Genomic DNA, 26,127 nt, shown 5'->3' with positions numbered 1-26,127 from the left:
GCTACTGTCACAACAAAACAACAGAAAAATAAAAGCAAACATGATCAATCTATGAAAATTACAGGACAATTCAGCTGCATAATTTATTCATGCAGCAATGCATGATGGGAGCCATGGATGAGTTTTGATTGGTGGCTCCCATCATGCACTGCAACATGAAGCACTTTGTTTGATTGTCACCATTGTTGAGGGTCATATGCTGATTCTTGATGTCTGTGTGTGTTTAAAAAAAAAACCTTCAGATCATAAAAGCTCTGTGGATCTCAAGCGGTAACAGATTTACTATAAAGAAATAATATAACATCTATATGACCAGTTAATACTGGATGTCACCAATGAATCTGGCCATTTCACAATGAGAAAACACAACCATTATGACCGTGCTTCCCAAAGCATTGTAAACCTAAATTGATCAACTTTGGCTCACAGCACTTTTGGGAAACACAGCTCAGATCATAGTTTCTCTGGCCATAACAAATGTGCTCTACAAACACAAAGTTGGAGCAGCCAGAGATGAATTAATGTGAATAAATAGAGTCAAGAGCCCAACTAAAGGAAATGCTTTTCACCATCATGGTGACTTCAAACTAAACTTTCATTAAAACATTAACATCTAAACATCTGTTAATTCTCAATAAGAACTTTTGTTGATGTATGACAGAAATCAAATCAAACTGGTTAATAATAAGTGTAATAATGTTTAATGGCTGGAAGTCAGTTGTAGTTGTTGTGTCTCTCTCTTTTTCTCTTGTTGTTTCTTCAGTGATTCTGCTTATTTAACATCAGGTGTCTCCACTAATTGTCAATCATCACTCAATCATCAATCAATTATCTCATTAACTTTAACACTGCTTCAGTGTTACTTTTTAACACCCGGCAAGATGGACTCATATGGAATGTTTAAAAATGTGTTTCAAATGAAATGTTGTAAAATGTGAAAATGAAAAGGATTTAATAAATTCTGATTTTAATTCAGCGTGTGTGTGTGTAAAATATATATATATATCATTATAGTCAACGATTGTACGCTGTCAAAAAGCCAATTTTGTACTCTTTTGAAGGGTCAATTTTTGTACTGTTAAATAAAGGTACAAAATTGTCACCAAAGGTACAAAACTGATCTCTTAAGGTACAAATCACAAGGGTACAAATGTGTACCTTTGAGGGTACAGCCCCAGTGACAAGCCATTGTACCCCTAAAGGTACAATTTTGTACTTTATATTCTGAGAGAGTACAAAATTGTCTCCAAAGGTACAAAACTGATCTCTTAAGGTACAAAACTGTTCTCTTAAGGTACAAAACTGGTCTCTTAAGGTACAAAACTGATCTCTTAAGGTACAAATCACAAGGGTACAAATTTGTACCTTTGAGGGTACAGCCCCAGTGACAAGCCATTGTACCCCTAAAGGTACAATTTTGTACTTTATTTTCTAAGAGAGTACAAAATTGTCACCAAAGGTACAAAACTGTTCTCTTAAGGTACAAAACTGGTCTCTTAAGGTACAAATCACAAGGGTACAAATTTGTACCTTTGAGGGTACAGCCCCAGTGACAAGCCATTGTACCCCTAAAGGTACAATTATGTACTTTATTTTCTGAGAGAGTACAAAATTGTCACCAAAGGTACAAAACTGTTCTCTTAAGGTACAAAACACAAGGGTACAAATTTGTACCTTTGTACCATTGTACCCCTAAAGGTACAATTTTGTACTTTTTTTTCTGAGAGTGTACACAGCAAGACATTTTCGCACGAGGGAAAATATGCTAGCAACAAGTAAATTGAAGTAAATGGGAAGATGAAATCACGAAAAAAAAAAAAAAAGGCAACAAACAGTTAACACACTGAATTAACAAAATACCACCTATAACACAATACTTAGATGTCTTGAATGATGATCAGAAGTTTCCAAGGTCGAAGTATCACGGCTTTCCAGAAATAAGGGCTCAGACTAGCCAGGTGTATATAACATTACGTTAAGTGCAAGCAAGCTGAACTCGTAACAGATAACAAAGAACATGTACAATCATCCAAAATTATTAAAAGTGATTCAAATAGCACATGCACACATACATGCATAAACGCACACATTAAAAAAATGTTCGTTTCCTTCTGTCTACATCAAACCGAATAGTAACCCATCCAAAACAGACATATATAATCCCAGGAACCATACTGTCAGTATACAATATCCCTCGAGTCATTTTCGTATCGATTCAATATAGGCTGTTCATTTATAGTCTCTTAAAATTGCTTATTGTTCTACATGATTTCATCTCTTCACGTAAAACATTTGCCCATTATGATAGGCTAATATTCAAATAATTGTGAGCTAGGTGTTAAATCATGCAGTTTTGGCTAATAAATCATGGTCAAAAACACTTGAACAAAAAACTTTTTTCTTTATTTCACGTTATGTAGGCTATGACATTTTGTAGATGGCTTCCGACCAGGATGAAAGGGATCACATTCATCTTCAAGCGTAGATCTGTAAATAAATAAAGGAACGTTAACTGCGATTGACATTGAGATTTTTCTTACACTGCCTGTATAATTTCCTGATAATTTCTCCATTCCCCGTCAATATACCGGCCATTACCCATACTTCATTATTTAATGAAGTAGATAAATTATTAAAGTTCGTGGATAAAAGCTACTTCATATGTATTCACTTGCCACATACCGAATTATTTCCAATTCCCCAAAAACGTTGTTGAAATATTTTGTCCCGTTGCTTTTATGGACTCTATATCTATGGGCTTCTCTCTTGACGTCTCCCCGATTGCCTGCGAGCTTCTCCTCCTGTCTGTACGGTAATTTCTCTACTGTGCGACAGAGAGTCGAGTGGTTATGACGCAATCGTTAGCCTATTTTTACAAAAAACTGTTTCTACGGGGCCATCCCAGCTAACCAAAATACGTGACTGTTACGTAACTGCAACGTAATTTGGTGACCAAACTTTCGTCGTGGCGACGTAACTAGTTACGTCGTGGCAACCGGAAAAGTGAAAGGTGCCTATACGTCGCCACAACGTAACTTTGTGACGTTGCCAGTTAGTAACTGCGACGTCGTGGCAACGTTGTGTATCAATAGTTGTGTGTTGGTCATCAGTTGGTAATTCTTATATTTATTTATTTTTCTATGGCGGACATGCAGTAGTTTAACCTAATTTATGTCCTCATTTGCCCAAACTAATGTAAAGGCTATTCCAACAGCTGTGAAAGATTAATGCAGACTCGAAATGAATTCAATTCATTTATTTTGAAAAACACACAGAACATGAACAAAACTCCAAATAAAAATAATAAAATACACTCAAACTATAAATAAAAACATATAGCCTACAGCGAAACATAAAATAAAAGCATTCAAGACGTTTTGCTCTCAGTATCATTAAAAACATATGCTATGCTAACGTACCATTTTGCTAACATATATTTCAGACGATCAAGGAAATCACAGAGGTAAAAATATTAACAAAAGTACTTAAAGTAGACTGTGGGTAATGTTACTTAACCAATCTGACGCAGTTGTTGAACTTTATTGCTATAAAACTGACGAGAAACACGGAGAAACGTCGACGCTGTCCTCTCCAGCAGCTTGAATGTTTTCCCGGTTGCCATGGCAACTCTAACGGACACCTGCACTAACGTAAACATAACAATAAAAAAAGGTTTTGCGTCTTTCCAAAGTTAACTTTATACATTTTTATAAAAGCCATTTATTCGTTGTCACCTCGGAAAAATAAATTCTTCTCTCAGAAAAATTAACTTTACACTCTTATCAACATACTGTGCGCGCGGCGCGCACTCCATTTGTGGAGGCGCGCGCTGTATGTCACGTCCTTTTTACAGTCTATGGTCACGTCACTATATATAAAAAGCAGTCATCCATACTCTGATTTGGTGAAAAAAAAACATTTTTTTTCTTAAGGGACATTTCAGTCTTGTGTCTGACATTTAATTACACGTTTTATATTGCAAATTCTGGTAATAATAACATATAAAGAATGTGTAAATGATGGTAATGAAATTACGAGCACATGACGTTGCTGTTACGTTGCCAGTAAGTCATGGAATGACCATTATATTACGAATAGAGGACGTATCTGGAACGTCCTTGGTAATCTTGTAACGTTAGGAGAACGTACTGACGACGTTGTGATATGGTAATTTGATGGTAATATTATTACGGGCATACAACGTTGTAGTTACGTTACTAGGAAGTCATGGAATTACCAATATATTACGAATAGAGGACGTATCTGGAACGTTCTTGGTAAACTTATAACGTTAGGAGAACGTACTGACTACGTTGTGAGATGGTAATCTGAAGGTAATGAAATTACTGGCATGCGACGTGGTAGTTACGTTGTCAGTTAGTAAGTCATGACATTACCAAAAAGTACGAATACATTACGTAACTGTTACGTCGTGTGTTAGCTGGGATAATGTAACATAGAAGGTAATGGAGCCCTTTATACATTGTCGTGTATCTTTAGAAATAAATAATGGACAAATGGAGTCTTTAAACGCCTCAGATGTAAAGTTATTCGCTGTCAAAGTGACGCCAAAATGAATGGGAGTCAATGGGATGCTAACGCAAGTGAAGTTCTGCTACAAGATGGCGGCACGCGGCCGACTTCAACTTCCGGTCGACTTCCTTCCCGCTTGGTATGGCCAGAGCCATAGAGAGAGAGAGTTGCGACAACTCCATAGACTCCAATGGAATGGTTTTTTACAGCAATGGCGGCTCGTGGAGCCTCTCAATAGTTCCCGGAAGTAGCAGCCGCGCCTTAGAGTTACAGCAGAACAGACCGTTTGTGATGCACTTTTAAAAGGTAAGCCGTTTAAATTATAAGATTTTGTATTATCAGTACATCTGAATCAAATTAACTTGTTTATTAACGCATGCCAGCTGATGTTGTTCACTAAATAAATTGTTTCAAGGGATTTTATCAGATAGTAGATTAGACAATAGTTTAAAACAGCTTTATTCATCATTGTGTAATTGGAGGAAAAGGCTTCTAAAAGGGGTTAAATCATAGGGTTAAATATAACTCTGGGGCTTGTGGTGGGTGAAAGTGGTAAAATTAGAATATTCTTATTCCTTATTAAATGTACAACCCAGGTGAAAAAAATACTATAGTAAATAGTATATAGTGTTTTTGAACCATACTATAGTAAATTGTAGAATAATGTATACATTATAGTATTTACAACACTTTGTTAATGAATTCTACAGCATACTGCAGTATAGTGAACTGATACTGTAATAAATACTGTAGTATACTTTAGTTTTTTACTACATCGTGTGATTCTGTTGACTGTCTATTATGTCAGCTCAGCTGATTTTTGGATTGATGGGGAAAGGGAAGTTTATAATTTTATAAGTGAGATAAAAAACAACTCTTAAAAGCAACAACAACAAAAAAAAAAAAAAAATAAAAAAAAAAAATATATATATATATATATATATATATATATATTAGGCTAAATGGAAAATCATACTAAATAACAAAACTGTATATTATATTATATTATATACTACTACTGTATTTAATTTCTCCCGTTTTTGTCTCCTTTTATCTTGCTTTCAATACAAGCACAAAGGGGATTCAGATCCTGAAGACTCCATTCAATGATGCTGTCACCACCAATCTCTGCTCCTTGGATTTTGCAATCTTTTCCTTGCACCTTATTTTTAATAAACCTTTAATAAACATAAAAGTTCCCAGTGTTGTTTTTTGTGAAAAAGGGCAGATACACCTATATATGATTAACACACAACTTGGCGCACAATCTTTAGCTCTATTTAGATTGCTCCTGCTGACTTGAACAAAACTTTCTCCTTTCTGTGTCAGTGGGGAAACCATTCATACTGCTTTCTCTGAGTGACTGGATCATGCTCATGCAGCACTGCAAACCATAGCGGAAACTACAAGAACATGTAGGAAAAGATAGACGAAATGCTTGACATGCAGTCTATTACAAATTTATAAATCCATTGTACGAAATCAGTGCAAAAGTCAATGTGTGTGTATAATCATGTTTTGTTTTAGAATTAAATATATTGTGTATACATGAATGTAGCCTATATAGTAATACGAGAATGGGGTGCATAAGAATTGTTAACATTAAGATTAATTAAATTTCACTTAATTAAATTTTACATTTCACTTGTTTGCAATGGGTTTTTTTAAGGCAATCACCTGTCACTTGCACTCTCAGAAAAAAAAGTACAAAATTGTACCTTTAGGGGTACAATGGTACAAAGGTACAAATTTGTACCCTTGTGATTTGTACCTTAAGAGACCAGTTTTGTACCTTTGGTGACAATTTTGTACCTTTATTTAACAGTACAAAAATTGACCCTTCAAAAAGGGTACAAAATTGCCTTTGACAGCGTACAATCGTTGACTATAATGAGATATATATAATTTTACATACATACACGCTGAATTAAAATCAGAATTTATTAAATCCTTTCATTTTCACATTTTATAACATTTCATTTTAAACACATTTTTAAACATTCCATATGAGTCCATCTTGCCGGGTGTTAAAAAGTAACACTGAAGCAGTGTTAAAGTTAATGAGATAATTGATTGATGATTGAGTGATGATTGACAATTAGTAGTGATACCTGATGTTAATAAGCAGAATCATTGAAGGAAAGAGAGAAAAAAGGTGTTAATTAATGTTTTATGAATGTTTCATTTCAAGTCACCATGAAAGAGGTCAGCGTTTGTTTTAGTTGGGCTCTTGACTCGTTACCTTTTATTGTTAATTATTCTCTGGCTGCTCCAACTTTGTGTTTGTAAAGCACATTTGTTATAGTCAGAGAAAATACGATCTGGTCACAATATAATTTGATGTTGATATAATCATCATGTGGTGGCCTGATGTCATTTAGAGTCTAAATCTCTGACTGTGTGCTTGATGTGTAGCTTTAGTATTAATGATTGTAGTCCTGTGATTTTACAGCTTGAGATCCATCAGCAGTATTAATTTTTTTTTTCTTTTTTTTTATAATACATTATGCACTGAAGCTTCAATGTTTAAACACACACAGACATCAAGAATCAGCATGTGATTCTCAAGAACGGTGACGTTAAATAAATACAAAATACTGACAAACAGATCAACTCTGAACATCACAAAACAAGCTACTGTCACAACAAAACAACAGAAAAATAAAAGCAAACATGATCAATCTACGAAAATTACAGGACAATTCAGCTGCATAATTTATTCATGCAGCAATGCATGATGGGAGCCATGGATGAGTTTTGATTGGTGGCTCCCATCATGCACTGCAACATGAAGCACTTTGTTTGATTGTCACCATTGTTGAGGGTCATATGCTGATTCTTGATGTCTCTGTGTGTTTAAAAAAAAAACCTTCCGATCATAAAAGCTCTGCTGGATCTCAAGCGGTAACAGAGATTTACTATAAAGAAATAATATAACATCTATATAACCAGTTAATACTGGATGTCACCAATGAATCTGGCCATTTCACAATGAGAAAATACAACCATTATGACCGTGCTTCCCAAAGCATTGTAAACCTAAATTGATCAACTTTGGCTCACAGCACTTTTGGGAAACACAGCTCAGATCAGATCATAGTTTTTCTGGCCATAACAAATGTGCTCTACAAACACAAAGTTGGAACAGCCAGAGATAAATTAATGTTAATAAATAGAGTCAAGAGCCCAGCTAAAGGAAATGCTTTTCACCATCATGGTGACTTCAAACTAAGCTTTCATTAAAACATTAACATCTAAACATCTGTTAATTCTCAGTAAGAACTTTTGTTGATGTATGACAGAAATCAAATCAAACTGGTTAATAATAAGTGTAATAATGTTTAATGGCTGGAAGTCAGTTGTAGTTGTTGCGTCTCTCTCTTTTTCTCTTGTTGTTTCTTCAGTGATTCTGCTTATTAACATTAGGTGTCTCCACTAATTGTCAATCATCACTCAATCATCAATCAATTATCTCATTAACGTTAACACTGCTTCAGTGTTACTTTTTAACACCCGGCACCCGGACTGTTTAAAAATGTGTTTCAAATGAAATGTTGTAAAATGTGAAAATGAAAAGGATTTAATAAATTCTGATTTTAATTCAGCGTGTGTGTGTGTGTAAAATATATATATATATATATATATATATATATATATATATATATATATATATATATATATATACATATATATATATCATTATAGTCAACGATTGTACGCTGTCAAAAAGCCAATTTTGTACTCTTTTGAAGGGTCAATTTTTGTACTGTTAAATAAAGGTACAAAACTGATCTCTTAAGGTACAAATCACAAGGGTACAAATGTGTACCTTTGAGGGTACAGCCCCAGTGACAAGCCATTGTACCCCTAAAGGTACAATTTTGTACTTTATATTCTGAGAGAGTACAAAATTGTCTCCAAAGGTACAAAACTGTTCTCTTAAGGTACAAAACTGATCTCTTAAGGTACAAAACTGGTCTCTTAAGGTACAAAACTGATCTCTTAAGGTACAAATCACAAGGGTACAAATTTGTACCTTTGAGGGTACAGCCCCAGTGACAAGCCATTGTACCCCTAAAGGTACAATTTTGTACTTTATTTTCTGAGAGAGTACAAAATTGTCACCAAAGGTACAAAACTGTTCTCTTAAGGTACAAAACACAAGGGTACAAATTTGTACCTTTGTACCATTGTACCCCTAAAGGTACAATTTTGTACTTTTTTTTCTGAGAGTGTGCAGGTCTCCTGTGAAACCATAGTGAACATGACATGATTGCCCTTAGCTAACATACAAGTTTAAAAACATAAAAATACTTAAAAACAACTGCAACACGGTCTTTAACCAAGGTAATGTTAGCCAGAAATATGTTAACAAGGCAGGCAACGCTGGTTGAAAACACTATATTAGCAGGTATTTATCTTTTAAAAACAACATTGCTGTAACTACATACACACACTACATTCACATGTCGGTGTATTACAAACATATTGTAAACCGATGCATTTATTGTCTACAAATGACTAAAAATCACGGTTCTGTCTCTCTAACCCTATCATTTGAATTGCCGCCGAAGCACTTCCTGGAACTATCTGAAGTCTACACGAATCACGTGACGATCAAGCTTTTGAACTTCCGTTGTCGCAACTCTCTCTCTCTACACAGCAAAATGCCCAGTGTTAAATGAACACCCAAAGTGTACATATGACTCCATCTTGTCGGGTGTTAAAAAGTAACACTGACGCAGTGTTAAAGTTAATGAGATAATTGATTGATGATTGAGTGATGATTGACAATTAGTGGAGACACCTGATGATAATAAGCAGAATCACTGAAGAAACAACAAGAGAAAAAGAGAGAGACACAACAACTACAACTGACTTCCAGCCATTAAACATTATTACACTTATTATTAACCAGTTTGATTTGATTTCTGTCATACATCAACAAAAGTTCTTACTGAGAATTAACAGATGTTTAGATGTTAATGTTTGAATGAAAGTTTAGTTTGAAGTCACCATGATGGTGAAAAGCATTTCCTTTAGTTGGGCTCTTGACTCTCTTTATTAGGGCCCAAGCGAAAATTCGCGCAGGGCCCTCTTGTTCTTCTAAGGATTATTATTATTTTTTTTTTTTTTTTTTTTTATTTTTTTTCCGTCTTCCGGGGCTTTTTGGGGGCCTTAACATGCTCAAAAACTCTTGAAAATTGGCACACACATTGGAATCCGCGGCCATTAGGACGCCGGAGAGGCTGGTACCCGGGCGTGGCAGGGGGGCTCGACAGCGCCCCCTTGAAAAAAGTCTGAAAATTTGGTCCATATATTAAACACGCTTGCACGTATTAGTATGAAACTCAGTACACATATAGACCTCATCGGGCCGAACAACTTTCGTGCTCTAAGTTAAACACCACGCCAACAGGAAGTCAGCTATTAAGGGTTGTTTGAAAAACGCATGCTCTGGAATTTGATATACTCCTCCTAGACGATTAATCCGATCGCCACCAACTCGGTCAGCATGAAGTCAAGACACTGATGATTAAAAATTGCCAGGGGATTTTTGATATCTCGAACGGTTTGGCCGTGGCGAGGCAACGAATTTATGGCGAGAAAAAGGAAACAGGAAATGTGTTATAACGTCTGCATACATATATTGATCTTTATGAAACTTCACGAGTGTGTTCGTTATAGGAGTCTGATCACATGGATGTGACTATTGTGAGTCAAAGTTATAGCGCCACCAACTGGCAGCAGGAAGTGTATCACTTTTTGAAATGTTTTGAGATCACCCTCTTATTTTTACCTGATTTGCTTCAAAACTTCATCAGTGTAATGTCAATACACAGCAGATGTAGACCTATGACAGGATTTTTGATATTTGAAATATTGTTGCCATGGCAACAGGTCAAACTGTAATAATATTCTTGAGTGTTTTTGAGGCTCTTAACATGCTTCAAATTGCATGAAACTCGACACACACATCAATATTGTCAACCAGTAGACATGGACAAAGCCATAGAAATGGGCGTGGTGGAGGGGCTCAGTAGCGCCACCTTTTGACAAAAGTGGGGGGTTAGTTTTTCCTACAATCACCAAACTCGGTACACATATTGTTCTCATCAAGCCGGACAATTTTCTAATTTACATTCATTAGCTCCGACCAACAGGAAGTCAGCTATTTTGGTTTGAATGTTAATTTTTTGAAAAAACAGGCTATGAATTTTATACTACTGCTCCTACAGGGTTTATCCAATTTACACCAAACTTTTTTTAACTTGTTGCTAACACATTGAAGTTGTTTAATTGCAAACGGATTTTGGATATCTCAAACGGTTTGGCCGTGGCGAGGCAACGAATTTATGGCAAGAAAAGGGAAACAAAGTGTTATAACTTCTGCATACATTAATTGATTTTGATGAAACTTCGGCTTAGTCTTCGTTGTACAAGGCTGATCACATGGATGTGACTATTGTGATTCAAAGTAATAGCGCCACCAACTGGAAGCAGAAAATGTGTCACTTTCAGCATACATTGAGATCACCCTCTTATTTTTACCTGATTTGCTTCAAAATTCATCAGAATAATGTTAAAACTTGGCACATGTAATCCTTTGAAAATGGGCAGGGAGGAGGGGCTCTATAGTGGCACCTTGTAGTGCAGTAAATGTGGAGTGAATTTGACATAGTCCTTTGATGTTTAACCGTTTTAAGTGCCTATTGCCCGCTGTGCACAGTTGCCCTGAAGCCACCGGGGTGGCGGTGCCACCGGGCTTGGGCCCGCCATCGCTGCTCGCAGCTATATTTAACATTAATTTATCTCTGGCTGTTCCAACTTTGTGTTTGTAAAGCACATTTGTTATAGTCAGAGAAACTATGATCTATACTGTGTTTCCCAATAGTGCTGTAAGCCCAAGGTTATCAGTTTAGGTTTACAATGCTTTGGGAATCACAGTCATAATGGTTGTGTTTTCTCATTGTGAAATGGTCAGATTCATTGGTGACATCCAGCATTAACTGGTGATATAGATGTTATATTTCTTTACAGTAAATCTGTTGAGATCCAGCAGAGCTCTTACAATCTGAAAAGTTTAAAAATAAAAACACAAACAGACATCAAGAATCAGCATATGACCCTCAACAATGGTGACAATCAAACAAAGTGCTTCATGTTGCAGTGCATGATGGGAGCCACCAATCAAAACTCATCCATGGCTCCCATCATGCATTGCTGCATGAATAAATTATGCAGCTGAATTGTCCTGTAATTTTCGTAGATTGTTCATGTTTGCTTTATTTTTCTGTTGTTTTGTTGTGACAGTAGCTTGTTCTGTGATGTTCAGAGTCGATCTGTTTGTCAGTATTTTGTATTTATTTATCGTCACCGTTCTTGAGAATCAGATGCTGATTCTTGATGTCTGTGTGTTTAAACACTGAAGCTTCAGTGCATAATGTATTATTCTTAAAAAAAAGAGAGAAAAAAAGGTCTTCCTGCTGTTGGATCTCAAGCTGTAAACTCACATGACTACAATCATTAACACTAAAGCTACACATCAAGCACACAGTCAGAGATTTAGACTTTAAATGACAACTGGCTTAATTCAACATTCATAAAATTATATTGTGACCAGATCCTTTTTTCTCTGACTATAACAAATGTGCTTTACAAACACAAAGTTGGAGCAGTCAGAGATAATTAATAATAAAAGGTAAAGAGTCAAGAGCCCAACGAAAGCAAACGCTGACCTCTTTCATGGTGACTTGAAATAAAACATTCCATAAATCATTAATTAAGACCTTTTTTCTCTCTTTCCTTCAGTGATTCTGCTTATTATCATCAGGTGTCTCCACTAATTGTCAATCATCATGCTGCTGTAATGGGCAATAATGTGCACTACATCTTTTTAGCCACTAGATGTCAGTAAAGTCAATGGAAGTCTAGAAAAGGTTTGAGTAATGAATCTAGTTCCTCCATTTTGAGAGGCTGTTCACAGCAGAGCCATGGGTGGAGCGTGAAGTCCAGCTCCTCCTCTCTGAATGTAATTTGGTGTAATGGGCGGAGCTAGAAGGTCAAACCACACCCTAACCCGACCCATTACTCCATCCCTCCACCCATTAGATCCACAGAGCTGGAGATGGAGGTCATTTGGCTCTTCGTTGAGCACCACTTGTCCATTTTAGGGAGTTAAATAGATCCGTTAGTGATGTACTAATGTTTTTGAAGACTATTTTTCCTGTATCTGTCATCAGTCTGGTATCGCAGTGCTTGTGTTTTCTGTCAGAAACTGGCACTGACCCACTTAAACACAATGTAGTTGCTGATAGTTAAGACTGTTATTCATGATTGTGTGTGTCACCCACTGCTTCATGTGTTAAACAGAGTTTGTGCGAGAAAGAGGAAGTGAAACTAAGAGGTGTAAAGCTTGACCTCTGATGCTGCTCAATCGCTCCTGCAGACATGATGAACATCTTTAACTGTTCTTTCTCAAAGCAAACATCTTTCACATATTCTCTCACAAAGATTTAACAATAGTGAGCTCTACAGAGATAAAGCTTGTGTTTGACATCTGGAGACATTAACTCTCTTCTCCAGTTGTTCTTGTGTAGTTGAGATGACGGTCACACATCACCAGGAAGAGGAAGACCAACATTTAGCTGCACTTTATAAAGTGTGAAAACTGCAGGCGTTTGACGGCTTAAACTGATGATGATTTTGTCATTTGTGCGTCGACACTGACACACTGACACTGCAGAGCGGTAAGAACATTGTTACCATTATTGTTTATGAGTTAAAATAATTCAGTAGGGCTACGACTGATATTTATCAAACTGTTTTAGGTGAATGTTGATCTGATGAAGTGATTTGAACTCCAGAAGCTCAATATCTGTTGTAGATTCATGTGTAAATATTGTGTGAAGCTCTTTAGACACACGAGGCCTGACATGAGAAACATCATCAGTTCACGTCAAGCCTTCAATGAGCCGTGAATTATTCTGAAATCATCATGTGCTTTATCTGTCAAATAGAGTTTGTGATGTTGTATAGAGATGATGTTCATAATGTGATAATTGTCAGTTTTCTGATTGCAGAAGTCACTATGGTGTCGTCTCTCATAAAGTCTCTTCCTCTGATCGTAGTGATCATGACTGCGGGTGAGTCTTCAGTTTCACTCACTATACAGATATTTGAACTAAAGATGATTGAGATCTTCACACTTACAAACTGACATCAGTGTTTTACTGTCAGCTGACATAAAAATGGTCAAAAGTGAAAAGTTATTTGTTTAAAACACCTGAAAGTCTCTTCATTTCTCATCTCTGTGTTTCAGGGGTTGATGGTCAGCAGGATTGGGGAGTGAATTACAGCCATTCAAATGTTTGTGCATTAAAGGGATCAAGAGTGAAAATATCCTGTACTTTAACATATCCTTATGGCTATGAGATCAGAACAGCCTTCTGGACCAAACCTGCTGTAACTGATGGAGAATCACCTGATCTGATAAATGATCCAGGAAAAACAGGAAGAGTTCAGTATCACTGGGAATATAAAGACACTTACAGCATCACTTTGACGGATGTAACAGAAGCTGATAAACACGTCTACTACTGCAGATTTACTACAAACATTGATGGTGGAAAATGGACGGGGATTCCTGGAGTTCAGCTTGACGTCACAGGTAAAACTAGTGAACTATCAGAAATAGACCAGAGAAACACACACACACACATCAAACACCAACCAACTAAGCAAAGTTCTGTCCAGTAGACGTCTTTTCAACATCTTTGTCACAAAAGTCGTACGTTGAAATGACATCCACTGAGGAGACAGAATGAAAGTTTTTATGACGTCTTTTTTTGACGTCATCTGAACATCCAATATAAATGTTCATGGAACCCCCGTACAAGGTGTAAAAAATAAAATCTCAGCCACGGATCCATCCATAGGCAGTAAAACACACGTTCACACCTCTAGTCAATTTATCATCTGTAATTCACACATCTTTGGATTGTGAGGGAGACCAGATCTGAAGGAAAGGTTTTCCGGCTCAGCTGAGACTCGAACCAGAGACCTTCTTGTTGTGAGGAGACTGTGGCCACGTTTACATGGACACTTTTTTATCATTCCTATTAAATTAATTCTGATTGAAAGATTTGGTGGAGTGTTTACATGAGATGTTATCTAATCCAATATGTTGGCGTTTTCAATCTGAATGACTTTGTGACATGCGCACATTAGCGTATGTCCTGTTTGCCGCCTTTTATTTCTGTCAAGATGGAGTTCCATGATTTCTTATGAATGCTATTTTTATGTAAAGTGTTGCTCTTAATCTCAATTCTACCCCTCCCTCCTCCAAACAGCAGAAGTGTGTGGATGAAGGTCCATAATAATGATACACTAAGTTCCTTCAGTGAATTTAATTAATGTGTTTCAGTTTTACTCGTTTAATTTTCATTGTTGAGAGTTAAAATATTCAGTGTTGGTTCTGGGAACGTAAAAAACGTCCAGTTTTCTTGACATTAGAGGAACGTTTTTTATAACTTATAATGTTCCTCAAACGTTCTTTCAACTTAATTAGGGCCCGGGCACCGATGGTGTGAGGACCCTATTGTAATTGCTCGGTCAAATATTCTTCTTCTCCGAAATGAATCGCATTTTTGAAGGCCTAAACATGCTCAAAAACTCAAGAAACTTTGCACACACATAAGTGAACGTGAAAATTTATGTCTGATTTGAGTTTCAGAATTACGTGTGGCAAAATGTTTCCATAGCGCCACCTACAAAATTTCAATTAAGTGCCTTACGCGCTACGTAAAATAAGTATGAAATTCAGTAGAAACATGTAACAGCCCAATACCTACAAAAAAGTCCCTGGGTGCAAAATCTGTAAACCCAACAGGAAGTGGGATATTTTGAGTTTTCTCTGCAAAATTTTTGCAGTTTTGACCATTTCCAGACATTGTACTTTAATGAACTCCACCTAGAGCTTTAATCAGATCAACATCATATATGGTCAGTCTAATCTTAAGGCCTTAGTAATGCTAATTTGTGAAGGTCTTGAGTTTTCGCTGAAGGGCGTGTCCGTGGCGGTCATGTTTCGCCATGAGAGAGGAAGCTGTAGTAACTCAGACATGCAGTGTCCAATCTGCCCCAAACTTTACATGTGTGATAAGAGTCCTGACCTGAAGACATCTACATACAAATATTCAGTTAGTCATAGCGCCACCTGCTGGCAACAGGAAATAGCACGCTTTACACTGTAATTCACTCCCAGAAACACATTTAAAAATGCCATTAAGTGCCAAAAATGCTAGTAACACTTTAAATCATGCAACACTTGGAAGTTGTTGTAAACCAAAATTCACATGTTTAATAATAATCCTGGCCTGAAGACATCTTCATGGCAACATTCAGTTATAGTCAAAGACGAACCCTTTCATCGCTGCTGGCAGCTTTAATTTTGATTTGAAAATTCAACATTCTAGGAACGTTGTTTTGTAACATTCAAAGAACATGAAATTGTTCAGTTTTCTTAATGTTAGTAGAATGTTATTTAAAGGTTAGTATGATGTTCCTGAAACATTCTTTCAATCATTCAAACACCTGCTGTGAACAAACACTGAAAGAAAGAGAAATAAGAACACAAACTACAACTTTCTTCAATCTTAGATGAACTGAAGATAAAAGACATTAAATCTCTGAAGATCTGATGAAACAACTCCACAAACAGCATTACCAGCTTCACTTATTACTATTCTGATTACTAAATTGATCAATTAGCATTTATTGAATTGAAAGCATTTATTGTCGTTGTATTTGCCTACAATGAAATTAAGAGCACTGCTCCTGACTGATGTTTGAAAACCTATAATGACAACAAAACAGGCTCTAAACTAAACAGTACAATTTTATAATTATATATGACAAATGACAATCAAAAAAAAAAAAAGAAGAAAAAGAAAAAATTCACTCTTCGGGGTCATGGCCCACATGCTGCAATGAATTACGGTCCTTAGGTGGGCCGTTTCTGTTTGCCAGATCTGAGCCACAAGCAGGCCGCAGCAATGCCACATGTCAGTCAAGAGCAAAGACCTTATTTGAGCCACAAAATCTATGTATATTAAATATAGAGTCATCATAAGCCTGATAACAAACTGAATCTTCAGTTGAAATCTTCTGTCTGTTAAAATCTTCTAAGTGATTTCTGCAGGAACTCATGCTGTAGTATTGCAGGGTTTGTAAACACATCAATGGAACAACACAACTGTTAGATTCAAATGACATCAGGGGCCTGTTTCAGAAAGGAGGTTAAATGAAAACTGTTAACCCTGAAATGAGGGACACTGGGTTTTCTGTTTCAGAATGGGAGGTATGTCAAACCCGAGAAAGCAGTGAAAGTCAAGCCCATTTCTGAAAGAGAGGTAACTTCTACTCAGAGTCAGTTATCATGGTAACTTACTCCGTGAACCTAACCTGGTCGGGAGCAGGTTTTCTTCGGTAAACCCAGAGTTTTGTTCGGTCTCCTCCCCCTTTTTTAAAGTGCAAGTGATGTTTAAATAGTTCATTCATTCACGCTGCAAAAATGCTTTTCTTACTTAGTATTTTTTGTCCTATTTCAAGTACAAAAAAAAAAATTCCTTTAAAAATTCTTAAATCAAGATGGATTTTTTTATATAAGAAAATGATATAAGATATTTAGTCATGTTTCTAGTCATATTTAGTGCATTTTACTTAAGTAAAATGATCAATATCTGCCAGTGTTGTAATAAAAATAATCTTAATGCAAACAGAAGACCAGATTTTTCTGAGTGTCTATTACTAAGTGCAAATTTACAGTAGCTTCACCCACCAATGTCACACAAGGTTAAAAACAACAGATGTGTTTAATGGCTTCAGTGGTGTAGGCAGTATGTTGGTAGCTGACTTGTGAAGCGATTGACCGGGTTTTAATCCGCCTTCTGCCGAGCTCGATCTTCTCCCTTTTCCCATCACATATCACATCAGAAAGGCAATTATTTTCAATAAAAATGTACAACAATACTAAGGTGCAAATAGTATCTGCCAGTATAAAATATGAATAGCATCTAATTACTATTTACACTTATTGCAAAGAACTACTACTTTTAGCCTACATGATAAATAAAACAACATAATTTGCAAAATAAAAAAATTTAATAACTTTTTTTTTGCTTATGGGATACCATAAAAATGAATATTAGTTCAATAACTTTCCGTTCTGCCAGTTTTCACTTCTGATATTATAACAGTGATAAAAAATTAAACTTGCATTATCTCAGAAGTATGCAGACATCCTTTTGTCACGTGCTGTTGCCATGGTGAATCGTAATATCGGAGCTCCATTGATCATGACTTTTCATAGTCGTGGTGCACGTGCTTAACTCAGAGTCGATTGAACTAACTCAATTCAGCTTTTCTGACACTGAAAATTCAGAGTTTCCCATTTCAGGGTAAGTCACCTCAGAGTTTGTTGAACCTCCTTATTGAAACGGGGCCCAGGCCATTTCATGATGACTACAAAACAATCTACAAACAACCATCATCACCTGATGTCATTTTACTTTAGCTTCCTTTGCTACTGCAAATGTGTTTCACAAACACACTGTCACAACACCAGCCAAAAAAGACAAATGTGAAATAAGAGTTAAGAGCCCAACTAATGGAAACACTATTCACTATTATGGTGACTTCAAATGAAACACATTAGAGTTAAACCATTGTTAATTCTCAATAACAACTTTAGATGTCTAAAGCCTGGGATACACTGCACGATTTTTGGATGTCCCAGATGAAAGATTGCCACCGTGAAACAATCGTGACGATTTCTGTGATCATGGCTCTTAATCGGTGGTCCTATGTCGAACAGTGAGAGAGGGTCAAGATGTTTTCCCGGTCTTGTGACCAAAGATAGCCTACAATCATTTTCTGACAGTGTGAGAAACTCAGCATGATCATCGCACAGTGTTTGCTGCTACAACCTACGTCTACTGACCAGCCAATAAAAATTCAACATGAAATCAACGCGACATGGCACTAAAACTTACACTTGCTTACCTCAAGCTCTTTTCCCTTCTTCTTTCGCCACTTGAAAAAACTACAAAAACTACAACTGCTAAAGTGTGATTCAGCACGGTCTTTTTGTTCACCACTATCGCATGTTTTATTCTTATATAGAAACTTGTATCGTAGCCTACGAGTCAATAGGTGTCATCAAAGTACAGTCTACATGCATGTCGTACCCAAGTTTAGTAGATCCATGTCGCACAGTGTGATAAAGTAATGATCTTATAGGATTGCTAAAGTCGTGCAGTGTATCCTGGGCTTAACATAAATAAAGTCGATCTGGTTAGTAACAAGTGAAGCTGGTAATGTTTTTTGTGGAGTTGTTTAATCATCCTCTGTTGAGATCTTGAGAGATTAAATGTATTTCATCTTCAGTTGATTTCATCTAAGGCTGTGGCTGAAGTCAGTTGTAGTTCTTGTGTTTCTGCTCGTCTCTTTTTCTGTTCTCTTCTTTCCTTCAGTGATTCTGCTTGATAACAGGCTTATTAAGGCTGAGATGACTCTATATTTAATATACACAGATTTTGTGGCTCAGATAAGGTCCAGTTCTGGTTTATTTCTTTGCTCTTGGCTGACATGTGGCATTGCTGCGGCCTGCTTGTGGCTCAGATCTGGCAAACAGAAGCGGCCCACACAAGGACCATAATTCAGTGCAGCATGTGGGCCAGATCATCATGCCACATGTGCCAGATGTGGGCCGGATCTGGGCCAACATAATGTTGCTATCTGGGAAGTTACCATAGTATTTCACATGAATATCCCATTTAGTGCATTTATTTAAAGTCCTGATAATTAGAATATAGAAGAGATTAGAATAAAATAAATAGATGTAATTGAATAACGTGACTGGAATAGTATTTTAACACGGACCTTTGCCTGCATTAGTGCATTTTTGAGTTTAAAGTCCAGATTTCAACTGGAAAGAAACTGTCCTTTAATCTTGTGGTCCTTGTTCTTAAAGGGATACTCCACCGTTTTTTCATATTAAACTATGTTATTCCCTTAACTAAGACGAGTTGATACATACCTCTCTCGTCTCAGTGCGTGCACTAAATCGCTCTGTCTTGCGGCGAAACTTTGTTAGCACTTAGCTTAGCCCAGTTCATTCAATAGGGGCCAAGCAGAGAAGCTACCAAACACCTCCACGTTTTCCCTATTTAAATACAGTTACTCGAGTAGTGTAACTCGACCTAGGACGGTGACACAAAACAAAACGTTGCACTTTTCTAAGCGTGTAAAATGGATAACTATATTGTATGGCGGAATACCATAGCAAGTGCTCGGGAGCACTTTGACTTGGCGCAGTAATATCTTCACTCGTGAAAAGTCCTCTCACCGGCCCCCGCTCCCTCTCCTCCTCCCTCTCATTTCCGTCAATAGAACCAACGTGACTTTTACCACCTGTGCTATTAGCAAACTGCAAGATATCATTTGCAATGGCGGACTTTGTAGATGATTATGACTTGTTTGTAGCAGACCCAGAGCCATATCTGTTTGAACCCGAGTACACGGAGGAGGAATTAGCTCTTATGGACCGTGAGAGGGAAAAAAGATACGAACCAGAACAGACCGGAGCCGGCGAAAGAACACGGCAAACAGCAATTGGTGGTGCAAGTGTGACTGTTGCGAACAGCAACGGTGTTTTTGGATTCTTGTTCAAAGCAGCTAACCAAGCTCTCCGCTGTATGTGGTGAGTTGGAATTCTGTGAAACATGACGGCACTATATACCTTCTCCTTGTTATCACAACCCTTTACGATGCACGTTATAACCATGATTGTCCACAAACTATCTTCCTACAACCTGATACTTCGTCAACTCTAATCAAACTATTACTACTGGTGCAGGTCACGTTGGTTCTATTGACGGAAATGAGAGGGAGCGGGGGCCGGTGAGAGGACTTTTCACGAGTGAAGATATTACTGCGCCAAGGTCAAAGTGCTCCCGAGCACTTGCTATGGTATTCCGCCATACAATATAGTTATCCATTTTACACGCTTAGAAAAGTGCAACGTTTTGTTTTGTGTCACCGTCCTAGGTCGAGTTACACTACTCGAGTAACTGTATTTAAATAGGGAAAACGTGGAGGTGTTTGGTAGCTTCTCTGCTTGGCCCCTATTGAATGAACTGGGCTAAGCTAAGTGCTAACAAAGTTTCGCCGCAAGACGGAGCGATTTAGTGCACGCACTGAGACGAGAGAGGTATGTATCAACTCGTCTTAGTTAAGGGAATAACATAGTTTAATATGAAAAAACGGTGGAGTATCCCTTTAAGGATATCTTTCTGAGGGCAGAATAAACAGGTGGTGCCCTGGTGTGATGTATGATCCTTGATGGTGTTATTGGCCTTTGAAGGATAGTGGGAGCGAGCAATGCTTTCCAGGGAGAGTAGTGAGCAGCCAGTGATTTTTTAGGCTGTATTAATTATCCTTTGGAGATCTGCCTTTTCTCTGACATCGGGATCTGATTGGCAGCTTATGCAAAGATGATGTTTTTCCACAGCCAGGAACAGCACAACATCTGTGTGGCTTCACAGTCTTGTTATTATCACAATCTTATCGTAAACAACTGCCTACTTTAGATCCACTGCTGCTCATTGGCTGAACACATGTGGGCGGGGCCAACGATGCAGTGATGTAAAAGAAGGTGTTGTTGATTTGCTCCAGAGGCAGTCGTATGCAAATGATTGTGCCCCTGTGACGTCACATGCCACCTCAGATTCAGACGAAGTATTTTTACAGCTTGATTATATAAATGCTTTTTTATTGATGATGAGGACGTTTTAAGTTATGGATCCTGCATGGTGTATTAATGATACAAAGACCTCTTATATGCCAAAAGATCAAGGAAAATTTGATTTCTCATGGCGTTAATATGCTGTAAAGATGCTCTGAAACAATATGCATTTTTATGTTTTTTTTTCCCCCTTTTTGTGTTCTGAAAAAGAAAGTCATTTAGAACAAAAAATAAATAATGATAAAAAAATATTTTTTTGAACTCTCACTTTGCTGACAATGAATCAGTTGTTTTTGTTGTTGTTGTTGTTGTGTCAGACCTGCAGGTGGAGACACAGCAGAGAGCAGAAGTGGGAGATTCAGTCACTCTGACATGTAAAAGCAGCTGCTCTCTGACTGAACAAACAACATTCATCTGGTACAGAAACAGAAAGATATTAACTGATCGAACAGAGAATCAGCTTCATCTGCAGTCAGTCAGTCAGTCGTTCTGATACTGGATACTACAGTTGTGCCGTTACAGGACATGATCATCTGATCTCTCCTGCTGTTTATCTCAAAGTAGGATGTGAGTACAAACTGATTCATTAATATTAGTGAAATATTTCACACACTTGGAATTTCCAAATTTCATTTGGAAGGTACAACAATCTTTGGTGTGTGTTGAAAAAAATACAGAAGAAAATGAAAGATTTCTGCTTTAATTATTTTCCTCATTTCTGTGTTTCAGGGGTTGATGGTCTGCAGGATCGGGGAGTGAATTACAGCCCTTCATATGTTTGTGCATTAAAGGGATCAACAGTGAAAATATCCTGTACTTTAACACATAATTATAAACTCATAAAAGGTTTCTGGACCAAACCTGTTGGAGAATCACCTGATCTGTGTTCAGATCAGGAGAAGAGAGGAGGGATTCAGTGTCAGAGTGAATATGAACACACTCACAGCATCACTTTGGTGAATGTAAGAGAAGCTGATAAACACGTCTACTACTGCAGATTTACAGGTTATCAGAATAAAAGATGGACAGTGATTCCTGGATCTTGGCTTGATGTCACAGGTAAAACCAGTGAACTCTTGGCTTTATGCATTTATTATATAGAGTAGTGCATAAGTGAAGTTCCTAAGTGTAATTTCAGGAGGAGTGAATCCATCTAATCTTTTTAAATGAACTGCCGGAGCATAAGCAGCGGTTCACCTTGCTCCGGCATCATCTGTATTGTAATCTCTCTTCCCCCCATCTCCACCAACATAATTCAGACATCTTGCTACAGACTCATCTTCTAAGCATTAGAAATCCCACTGGAGGGTTTATCTAAGCTCGAGTTGAAGCTGCTTCCTCGAGCCCCTCCACTGCAGACAGCAAACAAAATACTGTAAATGACGGGAAAATACAGGGAGAGACAGGAATGAAATGAGGACATGGTCCAGGGCACAACAGCTCTTTAATGAGTTTGTTTGCCCATATAATCTTTGGGGTATTAGGTTAGCTAATTTGGCTTTCTGTCCACTGAGGAGGGGCTCGATGAAGCAGCTTCAACTCGAGCTCTGATACACCCCCAAAAAGTGCTGAATAAATTTGGGACAGCAAGTTGGATTTAGCATGGTCCAAAATATAGTAGTATACAGGATATCCAGCAGATGCTTGATGACCCCCCAAAAAGGAGTGAAAGATTGAAGCGGTATGAAGAATAGAGGTGAGAGGTGTCGAGTGGCACTAGTGTTTCCTGTGCTGGAACAGCTGAGACTGAAGAGAGGTAAGCAGCTGCTTATAAACTCTGGCTGTTGACTGGAAGATCCTCCCTAAATTACGTTCAGGAACTTCACTTATATCAGAGAAGTTTGTCAGAAGTGATGAAACTGACAACATTAAGCATTATATTATGTAACTGTTTCTGTTTCATGTTTTTTATATTATCATTTTAATATTATCACATGATTCTAGGGCTGGACGATTAATCGAAAAGTAATCGAAACCGAAATTCAAATTTTCCCATGTCGGTTATTTCATTTTTTTAAATCCTGTTAATACTTCCCCCTTAAAACACTCAAGCTGAGCAAACGTGAAGATCGCACACACTGAGAGGAATGCAGAAACTAGTTGTCCTGTGATTATCACTAAAGTAGCTTAGAAACTCAAAACTTATAGCATATATTTTTCTACATTTGAAGGAACTATTTACAACCCACAGCTTCACAATTAATAGAGAGACTGTGTGACTAATTCACACATGCAATCACTCGTACTGGTACTGTGCTAATTTATCTTTATCTGATTTACAACGAGCAGAAATATGTAAGAAATGTTACAAACATAGATAAAATAACTGCTGATAGTGAGCTGTGATGTCAGATCGCTCTTTCAATAGGAAAAAATATCCCACCTTTAATAGTCAATAATATTTACAGTACAAACCATGTCAGTGAGCTATGAGGGCAAAAAAAAAAAGAAAAAGAAAGAAACAAACAAAATAATCGTTCATTAATTGTAATCGAGGTAAAATGTTCAGTTAATTGAGGTTTTGATTTTAGGCCATAATCGTCCAGCCCTACATGATTCTGATGTTGTGATGATGACAGTGAATCAGATGTTGTTGTTGTTGTTGTTGTGTCAGACCTGCAGGTGGAGACACAGCAGAGAGTGAAAGAGGGAGATTCAGTCACTCTGACATGTAAAAGCAGCTGCTCTCTGACTGAACAAACAACATTCATCTGGTACAGAAACAGAGAGATATTAATTGATCAAACAGTGAATCAGCTTCATCTGCAGTCAGTCAAACATTCTGATGAAGGAAACTACAGATGTGCTGTAAGAGGAAATGAACATCTTCGCTCTCCACCTGTTTATCTTAAAGTTTATTGTGAGTACAATTTCATTAATATTAATGAAATATTTCACACTTTTTAAAACTCAACAAGTTAGAATAACTCATTTTAATTGAGGAAGCAAATTGCCTCGATCCATTAAGTAACCATTAGTTATATGAATACTGTGAACTTATTTCATTTAAATTCACTATAAAAAGTGTTTTTCCTAATATACAATTAATCCATTCAAATACTTTCAACAGCTGAAATTTCACTGTAGTGATTAAAGCCAGTCGATTTAAAAACATGAACTCTTGCAGTTTTACCTGCTAGCTAGTGCACATGAGCTAATATAGCAGAGAAACTAAAACTGCATCAACAAGTGCAGAAACTGCCTTTAATCAAACAGAGTAAAGAAGTCTGAATAAAGTCTGATCACAGACTCTACTCTTGTTAGAGGTGCTCTAAGTGATCCTGGCTGGATCCTGTTGACGTTCGAAGTGTTGTCAAACAAAACAGAGGCTAGCTAGACCCTCCCTCCTCCTCACCTTCCTCCTCCCATCCGTGCTTCCTGAAACAGTCATGAACGCGCATTTAAAATCATTCTTGTTGGTTATTGGCTGGAGCATGTTTATTATGTTTCGTGGTCCAGGCTGCACCAGTTTGTTTTTATTACCATTTTCGGAGCTTGTGGCGACTACAGAGACCGCATTTTTTTACAGTGTGTTCAGGGGACAGGCAGCTAGCAGATAGTGAGGGGATGTTTGCTGTATGTGACAAAAAATGTTTTGGCCTAAAAACGCGTGACATCACTTAGAGGACCTTTAACATCCCAAACTCTGACACAACAGAAACCCTTCTAAATCCCAACACAACAACATTAAGCACTATCAGATCTGTCCCTAGATTAATCTTGTGCAAAACACATAAAATAACACTTAATTTTAACATTCACTCTCCTTTCAGAGGCTGAAGCAAAGCATGCTGGGAACTAGAAATAACTCATTCAGTGCTTGAAAGACTTTATTTTCCTCATTTCTGTGTTTCAGGGGTTGATGGTCAGCAGGATTGGGGAGTGAATTACAGCCCTTCATATGTTTGTGCATTAAAGTGATCAACGGTGAAAATATCCTGTACTTTAACATATCCTAATAATCATAAGCTCATAAAAGCTTTCTGGACCAAACCTGCTGGAAAATCACCTGATGTGTGTTCAGATCAGGAGAAGAGAGGAAGAGTTTGGTGTCACAGTGAATATGAACACACTCACAGCATCACTTTGACGAATGTAAGAGAAGCTGATAAACACGTCTATTACTGCAGATTTACAGATGATCAGAATAAAAGATGGGCAGTTATTCATGGAGCTCGTCTTGATGTCACAGGTAAAACTAGTAAACTCACAGAAATTGACCACAGAACATTTTTATGAACTTTTAAGTAAACTACTATCTGTGCGTCAGAAACATCAAGCTGTTTATTATAACTGCTGTCTGAAGTGCTTTAGTGTTTTAATGTTATTATTTCAGTATTATCACCATGACAGTCAATCAGTTGTTGTTGTTGTTGTTGTTGTGTCAGACCTGCAGGTGGAGACACAGCAGAGAGTGAAAGAGGGAGATTCAGTCACTCTGACATGTAAAAGCAGCTGCTCTCTGACTGAACAAACAACATTCATCTGGTCCAGAAACACACAGAGATTCACTAAAGGAATTGAGAAAGAGAATCAGCTTCATCTGCAGTCAGTCAGTAGTTCTGATGAAGGAAACTATCAGTGTGAAATAAGAGGAAATAATGATCATCTGATCTCTCCTGCTGTTCATCTTGATGTTGAATGTGAGTACAAACTGATTCATTAATATTAGTGAAATATTTCACAGATTATTCAGAATTTAGTTCAGATTTGTTTGATAATTTCAGACCCAATCATAAAGACTGCATGACATTTTTTGTTTATTAGACATGATTTATTGTTATTCA

At 37.2% G+C, this 26,127-nt stretch overlaps 1 protein-coding gene and 1 long non-coding RNA gene across 3 annotated transcripts; one reads left to right on the top strand and one right to left on the bottom strand.

The window, feature by feature from the left end:
• Positions 1 to 2,327: 2,327 nt before the first annotated feature.
• LOC125261677 lies at positions 2,328 to 2,792 on the bottom strand. The gene is made up of 2 exons (XR_007183409.1): positions 2,683 to 2,792; positions 2,328 to 2,487 (listed from the first exon to the last, which is right to left on the bottom strand). It is a non-coding gene; the product is annotated as an uncharacterized LOC125261677 (long non-coding RNA).
• Positions 2,793 to 12,960: 10,168 nt separating this feature from the next.
• LOC125261675 (sialoadhesin-like) lies at positions 12,961 to 25,286 on the top strand. Of its 2 annotated transcripts, none has more exons than XM_048180235.1 (5): positions 12,961 to 13,283; positions 13,603 to 13,679; positions 13,856 to 14,203; positions 23,955 to 24,200; positions 25,197 to 25,286. In XM_048180235.1, exons 2-5 carry the CDS (start codon positions 13,625 to 13,627, stop codon positions 25,259 to 25,261), a joined length of 714 nt encoding a protein of 237 aa, XP_048036192.1. In that variant the 5' UTR covers positions 12,961 to 13,283; positions 13,603 to 13,624; the 3' UTR covers positions 25,262 to 25,286. The 2 variants fall into 2 exon arrangements, with proteins under 2 accessions (XP_048036192.1, XP_048036191.1); XM_048180234.1 differs by having other exon boundaries at positions 12,963 to 13,283; positions 13,617 to 13,679.
• Positions 25,287 to 26,127: the final 841 nt, after the last annotated feature.

The sequence above is a fragment of the Megalobrama amblycephala genome, unplaced genomic scaffold (assembly GCF_018812025.1).
Source record: "Megalobrama amblycephala isolate DHTTF-2021 unplaced genomic scaffold, ASM1881202v1 scaffold458, whole genome shotgun sequence".
Classification (NCBI taxonomy): Eukaryota; Metazoa; Chordata; class Actinopteri; order Cypriniformes; family Xenocyprididae; genus Megalobrama; species Megalobrama amblycephala.
This window is presented reverse-complemented; position numbering and strand designations above follow the sequence as displayed.